We start from the raw sequence: 26,958 nt of genomic DNA, 5'->3' as shown, positions 1-26,958 counted from the left end.
AAATCAGAATTTTTATAAAAGTATACACATAGATTCTTTAGTGTGAAACGTTCTATCAGTTTTATTTAAATACTTTTTTATCTGGTTGAAATAGAATATTCTTTTTTTTAACTAAATATTCTTATAAATTTGCAATAAAACTGTAAAATCAGAATTTATAAAAGTAACACATAGATTCTTTAGTGTGAAACGTTTTATCAGTTTTATTAAATAACTTTTTATCTGGTTGAAATAGAATATTCTTTTTTTTAACTAAATAATTCTTAATAAAATTTGCAATAAAACTGTAAAATCAGAATTTTTATAAAAGTATACACATAGATTCTTTAGTGTGAAACGTTCTATCAGTTTTATTTAAATAACTTTTTATCTGGTTGAAATAGAATATTCTTTTTTTTAACTAAATAATTCTTAATAAAATTCGCAATAAAACTGTATAATTAGATTTTTTTTATAATGTTTCACTAATAATTTATTTTAAAAATTTTCTTGGCAAATACTTTTTGTGAAAATGTTTAAAACATTTTTCAAATTTATTCTAATATTTTTTTATCTGATTAAACTAGAATATTCATTTTTTTTAAACAAAAAAATCTGAATAAAATTTATAATAAAACTGTATAATTAGATTTTAGGTAGAACATTTAAACATTCTTGATAAAAAAAATCAGAACTTGATAAAAATCTTTTTTTCTACTAAATATACATAATTTTATATACATTGTAATTATGCAGTTTTATTGCAAATTTTATCAAGATTTATTATTTAGTTAATAAAAGAATATTAATATTTTAATCAGATTAAGTTATTAGAATAAAACTGCAAAAGAGTTTGAACATTTTAACAAAGAACTTGATAAAAGAAAATATTTTTTTCCACTAAAGAAAAAGATTTTGAATGCAACATTCTAGAAAAATGTGAACTATGCAGTTTTATTACAAATTTTATTAAGATTTTTTTGTTTAAAAAAATGAATATTCTAGTTTAACCAGATAAAAAGTTATGAGAATAAAACTGTAAGAATGTTTAAACAAAAAACGCATTTTAAAAAGTAAAATTATTACTTTGGTTATAAAAAAATTATTGGTTTATTAAAAGAATTCTATTTTAACCGGATACAAAGATATTAGAATAAAAAAAGCTGCAAAAGTATTTAAACATTTAAACAAAAGAACTTGATAAAAGTCTTGTAATAAATTATTAGTGTGACATTCTATTAAAATTCTAAATTATACAGTTTTTTTTGCAAATTTTATCAAAATTTATTTGGAAAAAGAAAGAATATTCTATTTTGATTAGAAAAAAAATGTTACAATAAAACTGCAAGAATGTTTAAACTTTTTAACAAATAACTTGATAAAAATATTTTTTTCTACTAAATATGCATAATTTTATATACATTGTAATTATGCATTTTTATTGAAAATTTTATCAGGAATCATTTGGTAAAAGGAAAGAATTTTCTATTTTAATCAGATAAAAAGTTATTAGAATAAAATTGATAGAATGTTCCACACTTTTCTGCAAAAATGTTTAAACAAAAAACTGACTAAAAATCGTTTATTCGGCTAAATTAATTATTGGATTTTAAATTATAAAATGCAAAGTAAAATTAATACTTTACTTGGTTTTGAAAAAAATCCTGGTTAATTACAATTTAGGGTTAATTAAATTTATTTGGTTGAGAGAAGAATATTCTATTTTAACCAAATAAAAAGTTATTTAAATAAAACTGAAAAAGTGTTTCAACACTTCCATAAAGAATTTGCCAATGAAATCTTTAAATTAAATTAATAGCACAATATTTTATACAAATTCAAATTATACAATTTTATTGCAAATTTTATTTAGATTTATTTGGTTAAACAAATAATATTAACATTTTAACCAGATAAAAAGATATTAGAATAAAATTGCAAAAGTGTTTAAACGTTTCAACAAATAACTTGATAACAATCTTTTTTCTACTAAAAAAGATTCTATATGTATAATTCTATATAAATTGTTATTATGCAATTTATTTGCAAATTTTATTCAAATTTATTTACTTAAGAAAAGAATATTAATATTTTAACCAGATAAAGAGTTATGAGAATGAAACTGCAAGAAAGTTTTTAAACAAAAAACTAAGTAAAAATCGTTTGGTTTAAATTAGAAATTAGTATTGATTACAAATAAGATACAAAACACAAAGTAAATCTATTACTTTATAAAATCCTGGGACTTAGTAAGCATTTTAACAATTTCCAAGACGAATACAAGTTGTATTTAACAAATTTTAGTAATATTTACTATCATAGACATGCAAAAACATTAACAAACGTTAATACATTACCATTTCACATCATTAAATAGAAAAGTAGTCCATTAATTATTATCAATGGTATATTATGAATTAAAAATGTAATTAATGGATTACGATAAATTTATTTCAAAGTATCATTTATCCCTCCCCTGCATTTTTTGTATATAGATAGAATTTCATTGTTATTACATAGTTTATGTATTTGTTTTGATTTAATATGAATTTTTTGTTATTATATTTTTTATAGTAGAGCCTCGTGCTTTATTTAGTTAGCATAAGTAAGTATATATGACTATGTAACAAGGGACTATATATATAAATTTTTATGTTTAAGTTTTGTTTTCGGCGATTAAGTATTTTGTTTGATATGTTTATAACCGTGTACATATATTATTATTAGTCATGAACAAATTTTAGTCTTGTGAGCCTAATCTTAAATATTGAATAAGAATTAAGAATAGAGTTATGTATATATACATTTGAATGTACATTTTTTTTGTGACGAGCAATGCCATTGTGATTTGGATAGAAATTGTTGGCGAGGAGTGAAACTTTGTAAAGGAAATAGAGGGTTTTATATATATATATATATATATATATATATATATATATATAATAATTTATATCATTGTCTACCATTTGGTAGTGTCCCTGTCTATTTTTCTTAAGAAGTTTTACTTAAAAAAATATATAAAAAAAAATAGAAAACATAGAAAATGCATCTCCGTTGAAGGCGATGGACAAAAAATTATACTTCACATTGAGACGATCTCGATACTTATTGGTCTTTTATATTATTGAGTCACAATGGAAGTTCTCTTTTCAAAACTGAAAGCATTTAACGTTTATGTGTGTATTTTTTTACTGAAGAATTTATTTAATTAATTAATGGCCATTGTAATAATAAAATTGAATGAAATTAATTACAAAAACTTAATAAAATGCTGACCTCACGGACCTCTGATAGAAGTGCATTAGCAGAAGATGTATATATTTATTTTATTAAGCTTAAAATATGATCATGAACTGTTGATATTAATATTAATTTGCTAAATTTATATATATTTACATAACTACATACTGAAGAAGAAAAATAATAAAAAAAAACTAGAGTAACAATTTATTATAACATTGTTTTATAATTATTTACTTAAAAAAATATAAATATACAAAAAAATAAAAAATAAATGAAATACAATACAAGAAAATGTCCTGAAGATTGTTATTTTTATTTCATTATTATTATTAATAATGATGATGAATTTATGAATTATATTTTTGTGTTAAATTTTATAATGGAATATTTTTTATGTTAAGTTCCTTGTTAATGTGAATTCATGTATTATTTGGACTTATAAATAATTAAACTAAATTGCATTTGTTTTATTATCTATTATGTATATATACATATACATATATATACATGTTTATTTTCAGTGAGCAGTGGTTTTGATTTAAATGCATTAAAATATAAAAGATATGTTTCAATTAATTTATATATATATATATATATATATATATACATATATATCTTTTTAATATTTTCTTAAAATATTTTTAATCTACGATTTCTGATTTATTTCATACACACAAACACACACACACACACACACATATATATATATATATATATATATATATATATAAGATTCTCATAGCACACCTCTAATAAACTTGATTTCAAACCCCTAACAGCATATGCAACCCGTTACACTTCATATATACACGATATATAAATCTTTTATATGAAGAGAATATATATACATATATTCACGATATATGAACTACGGTCCCATATATAAATGCCAGTATATAAATCCATGGATAGATACCCACGGATTTTCATAGACACTTCTCATATATATAATTATATGTGAGATATAATATCATAAATACACTCATATATACACCTCTATAATTGTATGAGCGATATATAAATTCCTATGAGATTCTATGAGCGATATATAAATTCCAATAAGATTCTCATAGCCGACGTTAGTTCCGCTCGAAGCCACCGAGTTTAGAGTAGCGCCAGCGTCTATGAAATACACATTGTGTATGTGTGCGTGTATTGAATACACGTGATTGGTGGATTCAAGAATACGTGTGTGTTTTAGGGAGTCCATCGCCAGTTATATATCAGTATATTGAGAGATAATTGCGAGCACGGACAACTCCTTAACAATTTTGTGGTGACTGTACCAATTTTATTAGGGAGTCCATCCACTGCCCAACAAATATATGAATATTTAAATAGTTAGGAGGATTTTATTGTTGACAATCAATAATTAATTTGACAATTTTGATTGATTAATTATTTAATTTAAAACAATTAACTTTATTTATTTCAAATAGTTGATACTATAATAAATAGAATTTTTATAAGCAAACATAAAGAATATATATATATACATGTATATATGTGTATATATGTATATATATATATATGGAGTATGGATGTATATATATATATACGCCTCTTTAATTATATGAGCAATATATAAATTCCAATAAGATTCTTATAGTCCACGTTAGTTCCGCTCGAAGCCACCGAGTTTAGAGTAGCGCTAGCGTCTATGTCGTCGTAGGGAAAGAGATATACGCATTGTGTATGTGTGAGTGCTTTGAATATGTATGTAGTGGTGAAATCATATATACGTGTGCAGTTTAGGGAGTCCATCGCCAGTTATATATCAATTTATAGAGAGATAGTTGCGAGCGCAGACGACTTCTTGTCAATTTTGAGGTGACTGTACCAATTTTATTAGGGAGTCCATACTGCCTAATAAACACATGGAGGTGTAGTAAATATTTAAGAGGACTTTTTTGTTGTTTTATTAATTATTTTAATTAAAAAATGTGGCAAAACTGAAAAAAATATACATAGACTCTACTTAAGTCTTTATAAAATACGAATTAAATTATATACCAAATTTTATTAAATATACAAAATATAAATAAAAAAAAATATGCATTTTAATTTATATATTTATTTAAATCAACACAATATAAGTTTAAATAATATTAAATATTGAGTAAATATATATTTAATACATATTATAACAATAATAATAATTTTAGGTCCAGTTTTTATAATCTCAAACATACTTAATTAATTTATATATTGTATAAAAATCAATTTTAACTATTTAATTATTATGTTTATAAACTATTTGTTCAATAATTGCTAATTGTACATGTAATTTCCATTCTAATTATTATAAAAGAGAACATTAGGGTTTGAACAACCCCAAATACGCGTGAAATTTTTAAATCATCACTTTGGGGTGTTCTGAGCAAAAAACGGACAAAATTCTCCCCCCTGGAACCCCCCGCTCGAAATCCGTACATTTCTGAAGAATCGTATGCCATCATTCTGCAACCCCTCCGGCAACTTTTTCAATTTCCAGTATTTTTTCACCCCCACATTTGCCATAAATCCATTCTCAGTGTCCTCCCATATAGTCGGCGGCCATTTTGCATCTCGGTAGCCGAAACGGCTGAAGGACTTCACTAATATCATCGAGTCCAGGGTGATCCAGTTCGAGTCCCAACCCTCGTGGTAGTTCCAGTTATCCAGTTGTTCATGAGTTGTTCATAGTAGATCCATTGTCCTTCAGTGGACTTGTATGGAGCTGAAAGAAAATAAACGATTAGTTGTGGTTGAATGGTTAATAAAATATTAAAGACAAAATTGAAGTCCTTATAAGAACACAAAAATGCGTTTTGTGAAACAGATACGTGGCCGAGGTCGTTGAGGAGCAGACGTTTGTCAATTGTCCGCTGGTGTTGTGTCTAGTTCGAGTCCTGTGCGAAAGAACGAGAGGAAAAAATTTTAATTTGCCGAAAGTTTTGTACCTCAAAGTAGACAAAAGACTTTCCCATTAAATCTGTTTGGCCATGGGACGAATAGCCGAGGTCGTTAAATAGCAATGGTGCTCCGATGGTGTTGTCGGCAGTTCGAATCTGCAGATAATATAAAAAACCTTTCGAAATGCAGGGAAAAGAAGCAAAATATTTAATTTTCAAAAATCTTTAAATCCTCGAAATAGACAAAAGGCATTCCCATAAAAAACGTTTCATCTCAAACGACTAAATAGCCAAGAGCGTTAAGTGGTCATCGTGGTAGTCGGATGTTCTTCAGATCGATTCCAGAAGAAGTAAATGTATGTGGATGAAAAATAACTGATGTAAAGTTTTTCAAAATGATCAAATGTTAGTTCAAAGAAATAAATTCAGATGGCAGGTTGATTAAATTTAAATAACTAGAGTGGAGCGCCTGATACAGGGGCCTTTACAAAATACTTGGAGCTGTCAAACTTCAACAGTCCTTCCCGAATTAGAAAAAAGCGTTTCCAAAAAAATTTGTATTCTATGACAAGCAAATAGCCGAGAGCGTTTAGTCGTCGACATCACGTTGACTGGCTAAAGGTCCCTCGGATCGAATCCCAAAGACTCGGCTGAAAAATTCGAATCCTAGTTTTTCGGAATCGACAAATATTAGTTCAAAATATTAAATTCAGGTGTCGCATTTCGACCTTGACACTTAGAATATTTCTGAAAAACAAAAACTCAAGATTCGCACTTGACTGTAAGAGAGATACATAAAGAGAGAGATGATTAAAGGTAGAGGAAGAACTGGGGAAAGAGAAGGGTAGACAAGGGTGATGAATAAGAGAGATGTGTATGATACATATTCTTTATTAAAATTCAATATTAATACAATATGAGAATGAAAATAACTTTTATCATCAATAACTCAAATAGCCGAGTGGTTTAAGGGACCGCATACTCGGTGAAATAACTCTGGAGGCACAAGGTGAGCAGGATCGAATCCGGCTAAAGGCGACGACGAGCAACTCTGAAGCAGAAAAAATGGAGCAGTGCTGGTGACCGGCTGTTGGCGAGCGCAAAGGGTCCTGAAACGAACACACCAAGTGATGGTCAACCAGAGGTCCATGATGCGAGAGGTTACATGCAGAGAGACACATTGCGGAAGATGCATGCCGGACCCAAAAATCTGCCCAAAAACCACAACATGCGAAAAAAAACACCAAAAAAGGAAAAAAAATGTGAAAAAAGCGGAAAAAAGGGAAAAAAAGGGGAAAGAGGAGGAGGAGGAGGGAGAAGGGGGAGGTGGGAGCCTAAAAAAAAACCCCCTAAGTCCCAGGTCAATTTTTCTCTTTTCTGTTCAGCGTTGAAACTTTTTTATGTTTTTTAGTGTTCCCTCACACCAATTCCCAAAACCAACACTCAAATGAAATCAAGTCCACGTTGAAATTTTCACAACGAGAAAAAATTACTGGGACTTAGTTAAAATATTTAACTTTGCCCCAATAAAATTTTCTCGTTGTGAAATATTCAATGTGAGCCTCATTCATTCGAATGTTGGCTTTGGGATAATACAGCATGCATAAATAACTCGTCTGTCTTAATTGAAAAGGTTTCAGAAAATATGGACTTAGAAAAAAAAATGATCTGAAAGGACTTAAAAAAAAAAAAAAAAATCGAAAGAATTATAATCAGAAAATTTGGACTTAGAAAAAAAAAATATCTGAAAGGACTTAGAAAAAAAAAAAAATTATTCGAAAGAATTAAATCAGAAAATTTGGACTTAGAAAAAAAAAATATTTGAAAGAATTATTTAATTAATCGATGATATGATGTTAATTGAATCCAAAAAATTATCTTAATCGAATCAAAATTGTTGATATGACTTGATGAAAAATGTGAAACCTTTACAATTAATCGAGACACAAACAAATATAATTGATTTGAATTCAACAAAACTTTAAAAATGTAAATTAATAATTATTTGAAACAAACTAGAATTGTAAAAACTTTAAAAATTATTCATTACTTTAAAACGTTTCAAAATCAAATAAAAAAAGGATTTAAATTTAAATATTGAATGAAATGACGAAAATGTTTTGTTTTATTCAAATCAACTCTTTCAACCTTTAATCAAACTGCATCAACTCGAATAATAAAATAATTACATTAGAAGAACAAAAGTATAAATATTGAGAAAATGTCTCTTAAACATGTAGCCAAAGCAATTGTGTAATAATTAGTTTAATAATATTTAGTGCAAACTTATTCGACTATTGTATTTATATAAAAATCTATCAAGTTGATGCAGTATTAATTAAAGAGTTATCATCAATAAGAATGAATGTGCATGCAGTCACTATCGCCACAGGGAAAACACATGACTCTTGATAATAGTAATGTAATCCAAAAATTCATGTAACAATGTAAAACATCTCTTTAAAAATGTAATGATACCAGCTAACAACATCCACAAGGTGTTGTAAAAAAAGATAAATTTGTAATAAGTAACTTTTCCTTTATAAAACAGACAAAATTCCTTGCTAACGTGAGATATATTTGCTGTTGAAATGTTATCCGATAAACAGACTCTTCAGAACTAGAGTTCTATCTGAAATACCATTAATTTAGGAGTTTCTCAAGGGTGTATGCTAGGACCCTTCTGTATATCCTATACACAAATGATATTCAGATGAAACATTCGCTGAAGATGATGCAGTCATCAGGATAACAAATTAACAACAATATTATCACAGATTGATCATCTGATTGTCTATTTATGAAACTATAAAAAAAAGAATTTAATTTCAATGCCTTTGATACATAAGACAAGTGTTATAACTATTATTTTGTATTGATATAATGTATTTATATATTGCACTTGCTTCAATAAATAAAAGAATTCAATCAATGTGTTTTCCCCATAGCAAATTAAATTAATAAACAAAAACTTTTACACATATGCCTGCCAAATTAATTTTAAATCTCTAATTCATATAATGCTTGAGTTAAATAAACAAATGATGACATGTATCTATTAAATGTGTGACTCAAATTTGAAATTTATACAGTAAAGTTTATCAATAAATAATTGAAACAATATTATCAGCAGATATATGTGTATACAATAATAATAGTTTGCGAGCCAGCAAATATATCACTAAAATACATACAGGCGCTGCTTTGATTTAAATACTATCTTACTTACTTACTATATAATTTTAATTCAATTTATATTATTTTCATTGCTGTATTCAAGTAATCTTGTTATATGATAAATTTTTAGTTGAAAGATGAAATATATAGTTCTCAAAATGTCTATTGAATAAATAGTTGTTGTAATGCATTTTAAATTTTATAAATTCAGAGCTTTTTTACTTAAATATATATAGTTAAGATCTAAATATAAATAAAACATTATTAGTGCATTACATGTAGTATAATAAATGCCTGCATATAATATCAGAAATATATTCTTTGAGTCGCATTGTATAAAACATGCTTTGCACTCACATTGAGATATATCCTCTGCAGTAACTGCTCGAATACAAAACCAATACAAGAAGCACCTCTAGAGCATCTGCCAGAAATCTCAAGTACTTGACACAAAATCACTACTTTAGAACCACTACACAACTTTGTCTTTTACTATGTCTATTCGACATGTTGCAATTGTCCGAGTAAAGTCTTTACACAATACACAAGACACGACTTAGAGACTTTTGTGAACTTAAAATTCGATAATAAACAGATATGTGGTGGAAGTACTTAAATATAACCTACAAAAGCACATTTTACAATTGCATATATATAAATAAAGGATACATTGACGCTGTAAATGAATGTTTAATTATAAAATTGATTCAAAATGATATAACTTAAACATTTTACAATTGCATATATATAAATAAAGGATACATTGACGCTGTAATTGAATGTTTAATTATAAAATTGATTCAAAATGAAGGCCCTGAAAGAGATACTTATCAAACTATTTAAGGTACACCCAAGCACTTCACACATATCCATTTTTCGGCTTTTAATTAACGTTTCATGATAAATTTATTATATCAATATGATCTACTAAATTAATTACACAACTTGATGAATAAATTAATTAAAACTAATCAAGGAATTAATTAAAAAAAACTCTTAATTAACGTGACCACATGTTAATCCACAAAAATCTCTTTGACATTTGAAGTGACTGAAGTTAGCAACATGACAGCTGACTGTGCTTGTACAATTTAAAGCGCGAAATTCAAACAGAAAATTTAAACTTTGTGAAATTCACCAATAAGTGAATGGATTTGTTTGAAATATATAGCATTATGGCTATTTTATTAAAAACAGTGGTTAAAACTATTTTGATTAAATTTCAGCCTAATTTATATTATATACATTTGCTAATTAAAAGTATATTGCATTGCTATAGGGCTATAACGGCTATACCATTAATATTCATTATCGTATTTACCAATTCAATAATCATTTTTTTAAAAACTTCTTCATTATACTGATGACATTCTTGTAGACCAATTGATGAACATATTTTCCCCAAGTGTAGTCAAAGTGATTGAACATGGGATCTTTCACCAACATCATTGTTGGTCTTGATCCCAAACCATTGGCAAGTTGTTTCACATCCTATGAATAACATTTTATTACAAATGGTAAATTAAAAGTATTTTTATCATCATTACTCACTACAGGATGAGACAACAAATCGTTATCGCTATAATGGAGGATAACTGGTGCCCTGATGTTACTTATTTTATAATCAGGAGGTTCTTTTTGGCCATATTTCTCTAAATTGAGTTCCTCACCATGGTCGTATTGGCAAAACCTACCTGTTGAAACGAATTAAATGAACTTTGATAATAAATTATAGCCAGTATACTTACTTGATAAAATCTCTTGGGCATAATGCACTAACTGTCTGGCGGATGCACCAGCTGGAATAATGTCCACCACCTCTGGTATATAACTCTAAATGGACAAAGTATCTCAAACGCTAAATTTATAATATTACACCAGATGGGTATATAAATCTAATTACCGCATTCATTTGCTTCATACTATATCCTCCTATTAAAAACAAAAAATTTGCACAAAGTGCCTCATGGTTTTGTTTTGCAGTCGTACAGAGAATTTTGGACAAAGCAACTACTACAGGGTTATTTGGCAATAGTTCATACAAGCCTAAACTAAAAACGAGCTCCTGAAAAAGTAATATAGAACCATCAGTTCATCAATTGTTTCAGAAGATCTTGATTATTTTATTTTACTGTGATTTCTTTCAGTTGACCAGCTGCAAATCTTAATAATATATTTTTCAGTCTGCCCATGAAGGCAATTGGTGCCAAGGCGTGCATGCAGCTAATTTTGGAATTGTATTCTGGTCTTTCAGACAACATTACAAAAAATGAAGTGGTACCCTGCAAAAAATGTAAAAGTACTTATGTACTTCTTGAACAAAAAATATATTTTATCTACCTGCGAATGGCCTGCATAATGCAAAGACGTCTGTTTGGTAACATTCAAGACATGATCTATCATGGCAGGAAGATCTATTACACCGATTTCGTGCCAACTGCAAAACCAGACTAATTATTTATCAAACTGAATATTATAATTGTATTTGGTAAACCTGAAGTTCCAAAATCGTGGTTCGTCTGGTGAAATGCTGATGTGACGCCTGGAATTGGTGTTTCCTCTTGCATTTCCTAGCCAGACATCAAATCCTGCATCGTGGAGCAGAAAACCTTTAAATGATAAGGTGATAAATAAATTTAAGAAGAACATTTGAATATTATCGTAAGTAAAAGTACATAGAAAAAACCTTAAAAGATTTTTTTATTTATTAAAAATGTTAAAGTTATTTAATTGCGAGTTCACTTTCTAACATTTTTGTATAATGTTAATATTATATATGTATATATATATGTATATATATATATAAATATATATATATATATATACTAGCTAACCCAGCAAACATTATTGTTTAGTAATAATACAACTCATCAGCATTATAAGAAAAAAAAAGTTCAAAATTTTAATAAAAAGTATTCTTTATCAAGCTTCTTTATAATGTATATTTGTAAAGTTTAAGGTTTTTCATAAGTTCAAAAAAATCGGAATTAAAATTTTTAAATTAAATAATAAATGTTATCTCACCTAAAGCTTTATCTTTACCAAGAACAACCCAATCGGCAGAACTTGCCAAAACCCCATGCATCAGGAATACAGCCTAAAATTAATATTATAATGTTAAAATTAATTTCTTCATTTAATTTATTTATTATTTAACTTCCATGCTAATTAATTAAATAAACAATAAACGATAAAAATTATAATTACTGAATGTTGTAAGTAATTTATAACTCATTATTTTTTTTTTACTTTCATATTTCATATCTATTATGTTAACTAGACAGGATGTCCCAGAACTCAACGTCAAGCTGAAAGGAAGTGAGTATTGATCATAACTATATCCATAGATAAACAAGTATAAATGACTATATCATTTGATTGAAAATTTGATCTAAAAGTTATGATCAGTACCATTATTATACTGTCTAGGATCAATACTACCACTTCGGTTTGACGTTGAGTTCTGGGATACCTTATATATATATATATATATATATCACTATTATTATTATAATAAATTTTGTTACCGGTTTCCCAGGATTTGGAATCCTATAAACATTCAACAAATATCCATCTGGAGTCTGTACTGTATGTTTTTCATAAGAATATCCATTTTTGGTAATCAGATTCGCCTTTTGTTTAAATAAATAAATTAAAAATAATAAATAAAAATAAACACAAGAATAAATTAAAAATAATTCAATATCTACTAAAATACATATGCAAAAAGAAACAAATTTAAAGCCCAAAAAAAAAGCAAAACAATATACAAAAAATTCGCACAAATAACTTTACAATATTTAAAATTAAAAAAAAAAATACTTAACAATATTTCAAATATAAAATGATCAAATATTATTTATTAAACCTTTAAATCTAGTTTATATAGTTTAGAGTATAAATGAATACTTTGTTAAAATAATATTTTTTACACAAATTTACACAAAATTTTATTTCTTCGCTATAAAAATACTACAAAAGCCTTGAACATTACAATGCAATATTATGATAATTAAGTTCGAATAATAAAAATAATTTTAAAATACAATTTACATACCGTTTTATCCGTTTGATCAATAATTTTCGTCAATATCATTAAATTTTGATACAAAGTCGATAACACCAATGGTAAATTCACATACACTTTAAAAGCATACATTTTTTCTATAAAAAATATTTATATTGTATGTTTAAATAAATTTAAACACTTCAAATTTAATGTTTATATTATAAGATATTTATTTATAAATTGTGTATATTAACAGTTTTAAATCCTAAGTTTGTAGTATGTATTTTAAAATTCATATGGTAAAAAAAGTTTTATAAAAAATATTATTTTCATTTTAATTTTGTTTTTAAATTTTTAGTATCAAAGTTTGTGAATAAAATCTCATGAGAAAACTATATTAATTATATTAAATAAATTATAATATAAATACATACATAATATATATTTATTGAATATTTTTTTTGCAAGTATCATATTTTATGTCTGTATCTTTTCTTTGGATTGGGATAAAGAACTTTTGTGTTAAAACTAGATAAAATTTTATTGTTTTATGAAAATTCCAGAAACGTGGCAAAACCAAAAACGTTCAAAGTAAATTTTTGTTAGAAAATTAGTACAAAAATAAGTTAAATATTCCCCAAATCTCTACAAAACCACATAATTTTAAACGGAATTTTGTAAAAAATCAGAATCCTCGTCAAAGATATTAATACCCGGGTACAAATTTTGTTTCAAAAATTTATATAAATTTTAAAAAACGAGATAAATTTTTTTGTATTAGATAAATAAAAACTATATAAAATTCTCTATGAAACTACATCAAAAAAGTTTTTATAATGTAACTTAGAAATTTTCTATGAGCACTTAAAATCCGAATTTCATAAAAAATCTTTGCAAAGATTGTACGAGTATTATCGGGGTACAAATTTTGATTCAAAAATTCATATAAATTTAAAAAATCGAGATAGAAATTTTTATGTTAAATAAATAAAAACTATATAAAATTCTCTATAAAACCACATCAAAAAAGTTTTTATAATGAAACTTAGAAATTTTCTATGAGCACTTAAAAACCGAATTTAGTAAAAAAATGTTAGCCTTACCAAAGATTGTATAAAGCCGGGTACAAACTTTGATTAAAAAATTAGCAAAAAATAATACAAGTCAAGACAGAAATTTTTGTGTTGAATAAATCAAAACTAGATAAAATTCTCTATGAAATCACATCAAAAACGTTTTCACAAATTGATCTAAAAAAATTCTATGAGCACTGTAAAACAGAATTTCATGAAATATTATTTGTTTTACTATGAAGATATATTAAAATCACTACAAGTTTTGTTTAGTCAATTTCGTTCAATGAAAAAACTTTTTATATTATTTATAATTTATATATATATATATATATATATATATATATATATAAATTATGCAATGATATTTCTATTCAGATAATATTATCTTGTCGTCGAAATCTCTCCATGAATTTATTGAACAATTACAGAAAAATATGCGAATCATTTTTTCTATTGAAAACATATTAGATAAATGCAAAATAATCACAGATTTAAAACTAATTAGGAAAAAAACCTACACATCATAATAAAGGTCAAAAAAATAACCCTATTTAGATAAATATGACTTATGATATTAGAAAAAGATATAAAATTTCACATAAAATTATAATTTTATATATTATGAAAACCAAAAATAAGTTTTTACTATTTTTATATAGAATATTCATATATTTTCTTTGTAGAATTTAGGCAGGTTATTATTTTGATATTAAAAAAAGATACAGAATTTTAAAGAAAAATTGTAATATAGAGTTCTAATATACAAATTGTATATACATAGTAAAAATGTTGGAGAATCTTTATAAATTTAAAATATTATGTAAGTATTTAAATTTTTAATATTAGATTATAGAAAAATTATTTAAATTTTAACAGTATAATATAAAAAATTTAATTTATATCTTAAGATCTTAAATATTTCTTGAATATCTTCTTGATTCGTAATTCTTAAATATCTTAAGATATATAATATTAACTCAAAATTAGAAACAAGTTCTCAAATATAATAAAAATAAATAAATAAATAAATAAATAAATATATGTCTCTGAACGCTCTTAGAACTCTTATGAATAATTGCATTAAAATTTGATTAATATTTTTTATAGTAAATTTTATCTCAATTAAAAAAGAAGATAAGGCTTTGTATGGAATTTTTGGCTATTTTACTTTATTGAGTATATAAGATCGTAAATTAACTTATGAAAATCTGGTTAAAACTATTTTAAAGATATGATGTGATGTGATTTTAAATATAAAGTGATACAAAAATTATCTATCTCAATTCGGAACAAAATTTCCGACGTACTAATATAATTTACTCTGTATAAAAACGCCTTAAAAATATTACGAATCAATCTAAAAAAAAAATCCTACTTGCACTTTTATTTTATCTAGATTTTAACCTTCTAATATAAAAAAAAATCCATCTTTACCCAAAATACAGATACAGACACAAAACCGAAAAAACCGCCACAATTTTATTAATTAACATTAAAGAGCAATATTTAAAAAAATTAAAAATTCAAATAAAGAATGATTAATTTAATAAATAATAATAATAATTATTATTACTATTACAATTACTATTTGTATAATTTATTTTTTCAAAAGACATCACACAAAAGTGTGACCCGTCTCAAAATCCATTTGGTGACTTCTTCGGCACCACCAATGCCCAAAGGCACAAAAGTCACATAATTAGCAATTTTTTCGTATTTTGGTGTCTGACCGCCAATATTTGGTATACGAAATAGAGGACATTTATAAAAACACGCATTGGCCTCAATCGGCAACAGATCTGTGGTTGGCAGAACCAGGATCTAGAAATTTGGTAATCGATGATATATATATATATTTATTTATATAAATATATATATATATATATAAATATATATATATGAAAAATTACAGCTAGACTTACTATTGGCATCTCCTGGTATAAAATTCTGGTACTTGGTTCGACTAAAATTTGCTTTTCAACGTTCCATTGAGCTCCTTCCAAAAATAAACCGTTGATGTATATGCCATCAGCAGGGACGTCTGTGATGGTCCATTCTTTTTGTACCTACATAAAAAAATTGATAATTCATTTATTCTAGATTAATTAAATAAACTTGTGGATGAATTCTATTGATAATAGGGCAAAGTTTTACAAAACCATCCAGAACATCAATTGACCTCTAAACCATACATTCTATAGTTTCTGGTCTCAAAGACACTAAAGTCTGTATTTCAACTACGAATTATTCAAAATTTCAATATCAAGGTGTATAAACCAGTTTTTACTATATTTTAGTAAATTTTATCTAGTTTTTATGGATGTTAACATATTATAATGCCCGTATTGAAAATTAAAAGTTATTTGACAAAAAGTACCAAATCCATATATTGCAAGTTATGAAAATACTAAAGTCCGCATTTCAATTACGATTTATTCAAAATTTTAATATCAAAATGTATAAAACAGTTTTTACTACATTTTAGTAAATTTTATCTAGCTTTTACTAATGTGATAATATTATAATGTCCGTAATGAAAATTAAAAGTTATTTGAAAAAAACTGAAAAAATGTCCTAAATCTATATATTGCAATAAGTTTTGGAAATACTAAACTCCGCATTTCAACTACGAATTATTCAAAATTTCAATATCCAAGTGTATGAAACACTTTTTACTACATTTTAGTAAATTTTATCTAGTTTTTAGTAATATAAACATATTATAATGTCCGGAATGAAAATTAAAAGTTATGTGAAGAGAAGTAAAATAATGTACCAAATCCATGTATTGCAATCTATAAAAATACTAAAGTCCGCATTTCAACTACGAATTATTCAAAATTTTAATATCAAAGTTTATGAAACAGTTTTTACTAAATTTTAGTAAATTTTATCTAGTTTTCACTAATGTAAATATATTATAATGTCCGGAATGAAAATTAAAAGTTATTTGACAAAAAGTAAAAAATGTCCTAAATCCATGTATTACAAGTTATAGAAATACTAAAGTCCGCATTTCAATTACGAATTATTCAAAATTTTTATATCCTAGAGTATATAATGGTTTTTACTATAATTTAGTAAATTTTATCTAGTTTTTACTAATGAATCCATATTATAATGTCCGGAATGAAATTGAAAGATATTTGACTAAAAGTAAAAAATGTACCTAATCCATTTATTGCAAGTTATAGAAATATTAAAGTCCGCATTTATTAATCTATTATCCTGATCCTTACCTTATAATCCAAGGTGACTTTATGAACATCAACTCCGTATCTTTTGGCGAAATTAATCCTGATGATGGTCAAATAGGTTGTCACACTGAATAAACCTGGTAACCAGTTGACGATTGGAGGAGATTCATCATCAAACCATTTCTGAAAATATTGGAAAGCACTTATAGTAGAATTAAATCAATTGAATACAGGATTAAATTGTAAGTAAAACTTCTAATGCAACTTTCGATAAGGTAATTAAATTAGAGACAAGGCATTGACTGATAATGTTGTAAATTGTTTAAAAATGCTGTGAAGTGTCAGAAAATGTTGTAAATTATTTGATAAAGTTGTGAGTTGTCTAAAATCGTTCTTAGTTGCCTTAATTTATTCTAAATGGTCTAAAATCATTTTAAATGATCTAAAATTGTTTAAAATCGTATAAATTATTATAGATAGTCTAAAATATATATATATATATATATATATATATATTAAGAATTTACCTGTAAGTATGTGATCCTTTTGCCCAAGTCGACAATGTATGAACCCAAAGTCTTGATGGACGGATATGAGAATTTAAGCCATTTTTCAGGAATTTGGTTATTTAACAAACTTTGAAATACCTTTTCAACGCTTACACTTGTAATTACAGAACCTAAAAACAAAATCCTCTATTTACCACCAGCACTTGCCTGGTTCTACTAATTATTATTCCATTGTCAATTTACCTGACAAAGCTGTTTTGACCGTTTCCAAAGTCTCCAGGATACATTTCACTAAAATTCCATACTTTTGCAATTCTTGAAGCAAAAATATAGACACGTTGTCGTTTTCTAATTCGGCAAATTTGTCTTGTACAATTTTTTCGTCGTACATTTCGGGAATTTGTTTGGAAATTTCTTCGATCATTTGGAGAACTCGAATGTAGTTTTCATCTTCTGGTAAAGGCTGGAATTAAAAAAAGGATAAAACCCATACAAGTCAAGGTTAACAAAATATTTACCTCTTTCACCAATAAGTCCTGAAAATAGTTTAATAAATTATTAATAATAATATAAATTAAATAATATAAATTGAAAAAAAACTTACCAATCTGTCCTGCATTTTGCAGCAAAGAAGATAATGTGTATTAAATATGTGTATATATATATATATATATATATATATATATATATATATATACATATATATATATATATAATTTTTATTACTATTACCTGTGTTTTAAGAAAATCAACAAAAAAGCGTTCGCATTTCCGTTGATTTTTCAAAATTTCAGCATTTGCTCCTAAGCCAACTGCATCAGTTGAATCGAACAAGGATAAATTGTTTGTATGATTCATATGTCCTGGATAGGTCTGATTTGAAGGAACTATCCGAATATCTACATAATATGAATAAATTATTTATTAATATATATATATATATATAATAAAAATATCTATATAATAAAATATTTATATATATATATATATATATATATATATAAAGCGAGAGGTTTTTCTTCAGATGGTAAAATAATATAATGAAATTGTTTCTTGGGCATCCATCCAGTAATTAAAAATCAATTTTAATGAAAAATGTTTTTATTTTAAGAACATCAGTTTTGGGTCCTGATTTGACCCATCTTCAGTGCATACAAATAAATTTTGAAAAACAACACAAAGACACAAAATTGCACGAAAAAACAAATAAATGTAAAATAAAAAATTGATGAAACGTCTAGTCATGAAAAATTTAAAAAAAATGTAAAATTAAAATAAATGATATATTTTAATATAAAAAAGCTTATTCCAAACAAACATGTTGTTAGTTTGAAAATTGTATTAGGAGTCAATACAATAATACAATTTCGTATTACAACTCGTAATACAATTTCCAAACTAACAACATGTTCGTTTGGAATAAGCTTTTTTATATTAAAATATATCATTTATTTTAATTTTACATTTTTTTTAAATTTTTCATAACTAGACGTTTCATCAATTTTTTATTTTACATTTATTTATTTTTTCGTGCAATTTTGTGTCTTTGTGTTGTTTTTCAAAATTTATTTGTATGCACTGAAGATGGGTCAAATCAGGACCCGAAACGTATGTTCTTAAAATAAAAACATTTTTCATTAAAATTGTTTTTTAATTACTGGATGGATGCCCAAGAAACAATTTCATTATATATATATATATATATATATATATATTATATATATATTAATTTAAATGTATAGTCTTTACCTGTATTGTAGAATGTATAGTCGCTATTTTTAATCAAATTAGGACAATAAAATTGTTCCAATAAAGTATTTAAACATCTTCTGTCCCAATCGTCTCTTAAACGTCCACCATACACACATTCTCCTGCCAGGTAACAAAGAGTTTCAAAAGAAATGTCCTAAAAAATATAAAAAACTGTAATCAAAGTAGCTAATTATACTGATAATTCTATTTATCACCTCATCATCCAAGCTTTCCTCCACCAAAATCTTCAAATCAACAGCAGCAGTCCTCATATCGCTCAAACAAAAATCATATCTATAATTCCAGGCTTCATACCTGGCCCTCTGCTGCAGCAGAGCATGCAGAAAACACAAACCATACAGCAACTTCTTAAAACTTTCTGCACGTTCCTCCGGACCACTTTTGAACCAGCTGTTCTCAGAAATCGGAGAACAAAGATAAGACTGATGGATACTGGACCTTATACCTGGTAAAGACATCAATTTAAGTAAAAATCCTTAAGCCATTTGGGTCTTTTACCCACCTGCTGGTACTTCATCAACAAGTTTCACAGAATTCTTTAGAATGCTGAAAGGTATATGCTCGCTCGGTGATGAGAGCATCCATAGACGGAATTCAGGTTGAACGGATTCAGGTGATATGTTGTCGTAAACCTGTGGAACAAGTTTGTGTGAATTGTAGCAAGAAGTTGGATATTGATGATGGTGCTTACTTTTTCCAGGTTTTTAAGCCAGTTTTTGGCTAAATGACAGTTTTGCAGAATAGCCCAGTAACCGTTCTTCATGCATTCGTCTAGTAATTTGCTTGCGAGGGCGTCTTGGCCGTTTCCAAGGGATATGTAGTGCATTTTATCAGAACCGACACCCTGGGTAAAAAATAGATTAATACAAATTTTAGTCATTACGGAAAGAGCCTAAAAAACTCGTTTTTTTTGAGAAATTCTTAGGGAAGGAAATAAATTAAATTGAAATGAAACTTTCAGGTTCAATTGTTAAATATTTCAACATTCTTCTCAATTTTTTTCATTAAAATATAAGTCATAATATGCCGGGCCCCGGCATCATTTTAGGGATATATCCTTGTCTAGTTAACTTCCCGTAGGAAAATTTTTTGCATTTCTCGACGTTTCAAAGGTTTCTGAATATTTGGGCATACCTTAGAAAAAATGGATGTATGTGTGTGTGTGTGTGTGTATGTGTGTGTATGTATGTGCGGATACAAATTTTCGTCGACGATTTCGGGAACACCGATCAACCGATTTGAATAATTCAAAGAACATTCGATTCCTATTAATAAGAAGACGTGCTGATTAGTTTTTGGCGAAGGCAGGTCCAGCCGTTTCGGAGATACCAAGCAAAGAGTGCAGAAAATAGAAATCGAGTTTTTGAGAGAACGGAGCATCCAATTTGAATGATCTAAAAAACATTCAATTAGTAATGATTGGGAGAAGGGGTTATTAGTTTTTCGCAAAGGTAGGCCCAGCCATTTCGGAGATACAGAGCTAAATGTACAAAAAATGGCAGTTTTTGAGAGAACTAAGCGTCAGATTCAATTGATTCAAAGAACTATCTGCTCGTCTTAACAAAATAATTGATTTTGGAAAAAAAAAATTGTTCCAATTTTTTTTTTTTTTTTAATTTTTTGTATATCGAAAATAATAATTCAGATTTTATTTTTAATTCTGACTATAGTTCTAATATACTTTAAACAAATAATTTCAACTCTGCAATTCAGTTTATATAATTCTTATAAATATTAGACAATGTTACAATATTTATAATAATCTATTTGAAAACATTCAATATTCCTCGAACATTTCGTTATGGTACGGGAAGTTCCAGCAATTTGCCTTAAGGCACGATGCCACCCACCCCACTAGTTTAAACCTCTAAAATAGGCTCCTCCTTAAAGTAGTGGTAATATTGATATTCACCTGTAGTTCTCCAAATTTTATTATGTCGCAAAAAGGATCAACACCTGGTGATAACAGAATCATCAAAGGTGTACAACAATCTGTCTCACCATATAAACTTTTTAATTCGAATGGAGGAGACTCCAGGAATAATTCTCCTAAATTTTCTGCAATTGCAATAAACAATATTTAATATTTTAGCTATCTCATTTATCATTTATCATTTTATCTATTTCTATTTTTCCTACCTGCGACGAATTTCTGCATTAGGTTAACAGTTTTATCAGGATTCATCACAACCGATAGCACCAGCATCTGGAAATTGTTGAAATTGTCGCAAAATGGTTTTGGTAAATCGTTTTTGGATAAAGTTGCATTAAATTTTTTCCACAAATCCTCATTTTCTTCAATACTCTTTGCTATACCGTTGAAGGCTGTACATTTCTCCAAGCTGGAAACAAAATATAAAAAAATGATAATCTTGATAAAGGAAATTAAGATGTGAGGAATGCTTCAAGATTACCTGCACAATGCATTCCAGATTTGTTGTTCAAACCAACTAAAAGGCGAATTGGAACCGACTTCTAAGCAATTTTTCTTAATTTGCAACAACATCAGTAACTCCATGTGATCAACTTGGTTCTTTAACTTCAAAGTGTTTATGGCCAACATAAACGACAACAATAATTTGTCCTGAAAATAAAATGTATTCGATTAAATTTCCAATAAACTGATCAGGACCTTATCCAGGACTTACCTTGACAAACAAACTTCTGCAGACAGCCCTATAAATATCTAGCGAAAAAGCTTCTATAAGTCCATTCATCCTGGTGTTGATATCATCTTCCTTTTCGACATTCTGGACGATATCTTTGAATTTTCGCAAAAACCACTCAATGGTATGCTGGTAGACGTATTCGATACGAGATAAATCCTCTAAAAAAACAACACATATATCTCTATTTATATATATTTCATGATCTACTTACCAATGGTCATGTAGACTGTGCTTATATATTCAGCAAGTCTCATATAATTCATCCTGGATTCCTTCAATTCATCCAAAGCAGCTTCTGCAGTTTTATGTTTCGATACCAGTTCGTTTACTGATAATTTAGAAGTGACCAAAGTTTGGATTTTGGCCTCTTCTTCTAGCAGATTGTCTTCGGAAGACAAGACTGTCAGGGCTTGTTGTTCTAGATCGTACAAATTCCTGGAAAATAAAAGTAATAATCAAAATTTAACATTTCCTTCAAGAAGAAATTAATAGAAGACAACCAAAAAATTAGTGAAAAAATTCATCTCTTACTTTTTATTATCAGCCTGTTGTATATGATACTGCTCCCACTCCAGTTGTTCATCAGGTTTATCAATTCCCAAAACAATATCCAAGATTTTTGTTTCCAAACCGCAGTACGTCATCGTAAAGTTGATAATTGTAGTTTTAGACATCACATACAAATCCAGACGTGGATTACTCAAACCGGTTGCTAAATATAACCTGAAAAAAATATCCATCAGATACTTGGTCTTGATGACATGAATAATCTGGCTTACTTAAAGTCATTATTATAATCCACTAAAGTTTCTCCAAGTTTAAGACACCGACTACCAGATTGTTTGAATGTTTGTTTACCCAGCAAAGGATCTAATATAGGATCCAAGTCGTTGCCCAAATTTTCCAGCAAAATCTACAAAACCAAGACACATTTTAGTGTGCTAATAATCTGGCATAAATTTTATATTACCCCTTTACCGGTTGTCCAAACTGTATACTATTCTCCAGAATCCTAACATAATCCCCTTGAGTCTGCCGGACAATACTCAAATGCCTAGCCTTTTCCAAGTTCCTGATCCACTTATTAGCCTCACCTTGTGGATCCACGGCCAAAGGCCAGCGTTCACAATTTGTGGTAATCAAAGCATTTTCAATCACAAATTCATCAGAATTCAAACCGGATGCCAACCAAGATCTGATGAGTATTTCATCACCGATTGCAGAACGCAGTGTGTAATCTTTGTTGCATTGAATATTCAAACTTGTGCAGATATCTAACCATTGTTGGATACTTGAGGATCTTAAGTCTTTGGTCAGGGGACCTAGGTATGCTAGGAATGCTGATGATAGAAGAGTGTCACCTGAAATAATAGAAAACTATAAGTAACATCTTGTTTTTGGGTTGTGGTTTTAGAGGTACCTATAAGTGTTGTGGTTTTCTGGTCCAAATTAGATGCTTGTTGCAACATTTTATCTTTGTCGTCACCATAGCCTTCTAGAAGTTCTTCAGCACGTTCTAATTTTTTCTGACAAAGTTCTGCCTCAGAACTCAAAGCCGTGTGGTGCTCTCGATGACTATCCAACTCTTTCATCAATTTCGCCAACTTAAAACAAACTTAATCAATAAAAATTAACGTTGCATAGTTTTCACAAACCATACATTATCTTGTACTTCTTGTAGTTCATTCCTTTTAGCTTCTAAATTAGCCACAAGTTTGCGTCTTCACTTTCACAACTCATAAGCTCTTGTTTGGTTGGAGCAATTTTTTGGGCAACTACATCATACCTAAAATAGATAAAACAATAATCCAAATGAATTAAATTTTTATATTTTACTTACTTTGTCAGGGCAGTGATCCATTTGCAGAAACTTTCACCAACAACAGAAATAGCTTTAACTTTTTCAGGATCGAATTCCTCGTGTTCAATTTTTTCCTGCAGCTTGCTCATAATGTTCTGTGGCATATCGTCTTTGTCGAATTGCAGAAGAGTTTCTAGGAATTTGGGATCGGAAAACATTTTTTTGGACGGTGCCCAGTAGTCGTCTATCAAACCTGGACCTGTTGGGTTTTGGATCTTTTCGGACTTCACCTCCTAAAAAATAAAAAAAAGATATTTATATATTTATATATATATGGTGTATTTGTACAAGGTTACCTTAAGTAGGCATAAAGCTTCTGCTACGAGTTTAACACATTTCGGAGGATTTTTTACGGTTTTCAATGATATTATATCGGGATTGGTCATGGCAGTTAAAAGTCCAGTAGCTTCTTCCAATGCAGGTACAACCGTTGACAATTCTTTGTCGCAAGTTTGTCTTAGACGTTGTGTTGCTTCCAGCTGAAGAAAAAAAAACATAAAATTTTGAAGTCATCAAAATCAGTTGTTCAGAAAGTTCACCTTTTTGTTTACTGCTGATTGTTGTTTCATCACACTTTGTTCCAATTCAGTAGCAGTTAAAGTTTCTTTATCAACCTGGATCAAAAAATTCAAGTTAGCTTTAAATTAATTATACTGATATGATTACTGGTCAATTTACCTTCGCCAATATATCTTGTACTTGTCCAGACGCCACAGAAACTTGCGGTTTAAGAGCTTCAATTTTCTCCTGCATTATTCCAATTTGCAGTTTCGTGTTCTCCAATTGTCTGGCTGCAGCAATATGTTGCTCTTTTTGTTTCTTTAACATCCTGCCAGAAAAATACAAACACTGGTTACAAAATCCATAACGCACTTTAATTTTATTTACCCCTTACTTCTTGTTTTTTGTCAAGATAGCAGAAAACCTGGTCAACATCTCCAGATACGAAGCAGGCCCTGGATAAGCACAGAACCTGACATCATTCCGCAAACAAAACTCCTTAGACAGTTTTTGAGAAATGTTATGAAACCTCACAAAAGCGTTCACCACATCCTCCTGTTTCAGGTTGGCAAATGTGTCGTCCAATTCAGGATTCGAATTTGCCTGTTCCAGATGTTTTGTTGCGACTTCCAAAAATGCTGATTGAGGCCAGGGCTAGAAAAGGAACAGTCACAATATTTGTGCAATATTTACTTAAGCACAATGTTTTACCTGGTACCAGTTTATGGTGCAGTTGTCAATTATTTCAGGACAAGTTCTGGCTAGTTTTTGGAATTGTTGTTTTGCTGGTGAGATAGTCAGGATTATGTGGAGTTGCTCACGAATCTGAAAAAAAGAATAATTGAGAATATGAACATATATATCTAAAATATACAGATATATATATATATATATATATATATATATATAAAATATATATATATATATATATACTAGCAAACGACGAACTCCGTTTCGCCACCAGATGGTTTCGTGAGAAGATGAAGAAATTTTGTTTGTTTTTTTTTTTATATTTGAAAAGGAAAAATTTGATTTTAGTGCACAACAGTAATGAATTTATTTCGATTACAAAAAATGAAGTGTTTTTAGTAGAACTTCTCTAAGTAAATGAAAGTGAAACCGCCAATTACCGTTTCATTGAAGTGCTCTTTGGAAACCACATTTTTTGTTTTTGGTCTGACGTTAACACAAACAAAGCGGATGGTTTTCCAACTCGTGAACAGGAACGTATAACTGCCCATGTGAAAAACAATGATTTCCTAAATAATCTATTTGAAATTTATCCCGCAAACACTAAGCGATTTGCCTGCACTTGTTATTGCGAACGCAAGGCGAACTGTAAATTGCAATTGTTTGAAGTCAAACGGAAAACCAGTCGGAATTATGGTATGTCACCAAATCGCCAGCAATTTTTGATTGAATGGTGAAATTCAGTGCGTGTACATAATATTTCTTTGCGGCAAGAATTGCTAGTTGACTTAACCAAGCATAATTCTGATAATTCTCACTAATGTCATTACTCGAAATTTTAATTACTGTGCGTGAAATTTCAGCAATTTGCATTAGGGCACGATGCCATGCACCACTAATTTTCTTAGCTATAAACCTTGCGGAGCCCGAGACTTTTCCAACGAATGCAAAACTGTCGAAATTGGTTCGTGCGTTCTCGAGTTATTTCGTCAGGAAGGAAAACCCGACTTATTTTTATATATATAGAAGAAGAAGATATATATGTATATACAGTTATTTTTACCTGGGAAAGGAACAATTCGTATAAACTAGGTACAGATCCATCAGTCTGTGCTGATTTGTCTCTTTGGGCATCTAAAGCTCGCATTTTCTCCACAGCGTCTGCTCGTTCATCTGCAGAAAGCAATCCTGATACTTCGCCATGACGAAGAAGGGAAATGGTGTCAACCAAGTGGCATTTTTCTTCCAACTAAGAAAAGAAAATATAAGTCACAACACAGATAAGATAAAATAAGAAAAAATATAAATATATTTAGTATCAAAACTCATTTTTATTATTACCTGGTTATCGGACAGCATAAAAACACAATGCTTCTCAGC

The 26,958-nt window shown here is 28.1% G+C and overlaps 3 protein-coding genes across 3 annotated transcripts; all 3 read right to left on the bottom strand.

Annotated features, from left to right (window-relative positions):
• Positions 1 to 10,625: 10,625 nt before the first annotated feature.
• Positions 10,626 to 16,309, bottom strand: LOC113372821 (lipase 3-like). Its single transcript, XM_026613160.1, has 11 exons — positions 16,301 to 16,309; positions 16,011 to 16,199; positions 12,821 to 12,925; positions 12,318 to 12,390; positions 11,788 to 11,902; positions 11,634 to 11,730; positions 11,426 to 11,575; positions 11,197 to 11,358; positions 11,042 to 11,126; positions 10,845 to 10,987; positions 10,626 to 10,784 (listed from the first exon to the last, which is right to left on the bottom strand). Exons 1-11 carry the CDS (start codon positions 16,307 to 16,309, stop codon positions 10,626 to 10,628), a joined length of 1,287 nt encoding a protein of 428 aa, XP_026468945.1.
• Positions 16,310 to 18,090: 1,781 nt separating this feature from the next.
• LOC113372820 (dynein heavy chain 7, axonemal-like) lies at positions 18,091 to 22,578 on the bottom strand. Its single transcript, XM_026613158.1, has 12 exons — positions 22,506 to 22,578; positions 22,272 to 22,441; positions 21,997 to 22,199; positions 21,770 to 21,915; positions 20,549 to 20,701; positions 20,360 to 20,489; positions 20,052 to 20,302; positions 19,834 to 19,990; positions 18,838 to 18,983; positions 18,603 to 18,620; positions 18,328 to 18,547; positions 18,091 to 18,254 (listed from the first exon to the last, which is right to left on the bottom strand). The coding sequence occupies exons 1-12, from the start codon at positions 22,572 to 22,574 to the stop codon at positions 18,091 to 18,093; spliced, it is 1,827 nt and encodes a 608-aa protein (XP_026468943.1). The 5' UTR covers positions 22,575 to 22,578.
• A 251-nt stretch (positions 22,579 to 22,829) lies between these two features.
• LOC113372819 (dynein heavy chain 7, axonemal-like) lies at positions 22,830 to 25,215 on the bottom strand. The gene is made up of 11 exons (XM_026613157.1): positions 25,066 to 25,215; positions 24,927 to 25,001; positions 24,684 to 24,866; positions 24,367 to 24,620; positions 24,246 to 24,312; positions 23,947 to 24,130; positions 23,505 to 23,887; positions 23,306 to 23,439; positions 23,058 to 23,249; positions 22,905 to 22,961; positions 22,830 to 22,854 (listed from the first exon to the last, which is right to left on the bottom strand). The coding sequence occupies exons 1-11, from the start codon at positions 25,213 to 25,215 to the stop codon at positions 22,830 to 22,832; spliced, it is 1,704 nt and encodes a 567-aa protein (XP_026468942.1).
• Positions 25,216 to 26,958: the final 1,743 nt, after the last annotated feature.

The sequence above is a fragment of the Ctenocephalides felis genome, unplaced genomic scaffold (genome assembly GCF_003426905.1).
Source record: "Ctenocephalides felis isolate EL2017-DRISC unplaced genomic scaffold, ASM342690v1 CF-g0.4_SCAFFOLD_01604, whole genome shotgun sequence".
Classification (NCBI taxonomy): domain Eukaryota; kingdom Metazoa; phylum Arthropoda; class Insecta; order Siphonaptera; family Pulicidae; genus Ctenocephalides; species Ctenocephalides felis.
Note: the sequence above shows the minus strand (reverse complement) of the source record. Positions and strands in the feature narration are given on the sequence as shown.

What these genes read in the sequence shown, in the direction of transcription:
- LOC113372821 (XM_026613160.1), bottom strand. An exon ending in TGGTAAAGATAAAGCTTTAG is followed by an intron (nt 11,903 to 12,317) that starts GTGAGATAACAT and finishes TATCATTTAAAG; the next exon opens with GTTTTCTGCTCCACGATGCA. An exon ending in CCACGATTTTGGAACTTCAG is followed by an intron (nt 11,731 to 11,787) that starts GTTTACCAAATA and finishes CTGGTTTTGCAG; the next exon opens with TTGGCACGAAATCGGTGTAA.
- LOC113372819 (XM_026613157.1), bottom strand. Translation starts at nt 25,215, where the DNA reads ATGTTAAAGAAACAAAAAGAGCAACATATTGCTGCAGCCAGACAATTG. An exon ending in AAGCTTTATGCCTACTTAAG is followed by an intron (nt 24,621 to 24,683) that starts GTAACCTTGTAC and finishes TTTATTTTTTAG; the next exon opens with GAGGTGAAGTCCGAAAAGAT. An exon ending in TGGATCACTGCCCTGACAAA is followed by an intron (nt 24,313 to 24,366) that starts GTAAGTAAAATA and finishes TATCTATTTTAG; the next exon opens with GTATGATGTAGTTGCCCAAA.
- LOC113372820 (XM_026613158.1), bottom strand. Translation starts at nt 22,574, where the DNA reads ATGAATGGACTTATAGAAGCTTTTTCGCTAGATATTTATAGGGCTGTC. An exon ending in AATGCAGAAATTCGTCGCAG is followed by an intron (nt 21,916 to 21,996) that starts GTAGGAAAAATA and finishes TTGCAATTGCAG; the next exon opens with AAAATTTAGGAGAATTATTC. An exon ending in TGTTGATGAAGTACCAGCAG is followed by an intron (nt 20,303 to 20,359) that starts GTGGGTAAAAGA and finishes TGTCTTTACCAG; the next exon opens with GTATAAGGTCCAGTATCCAT.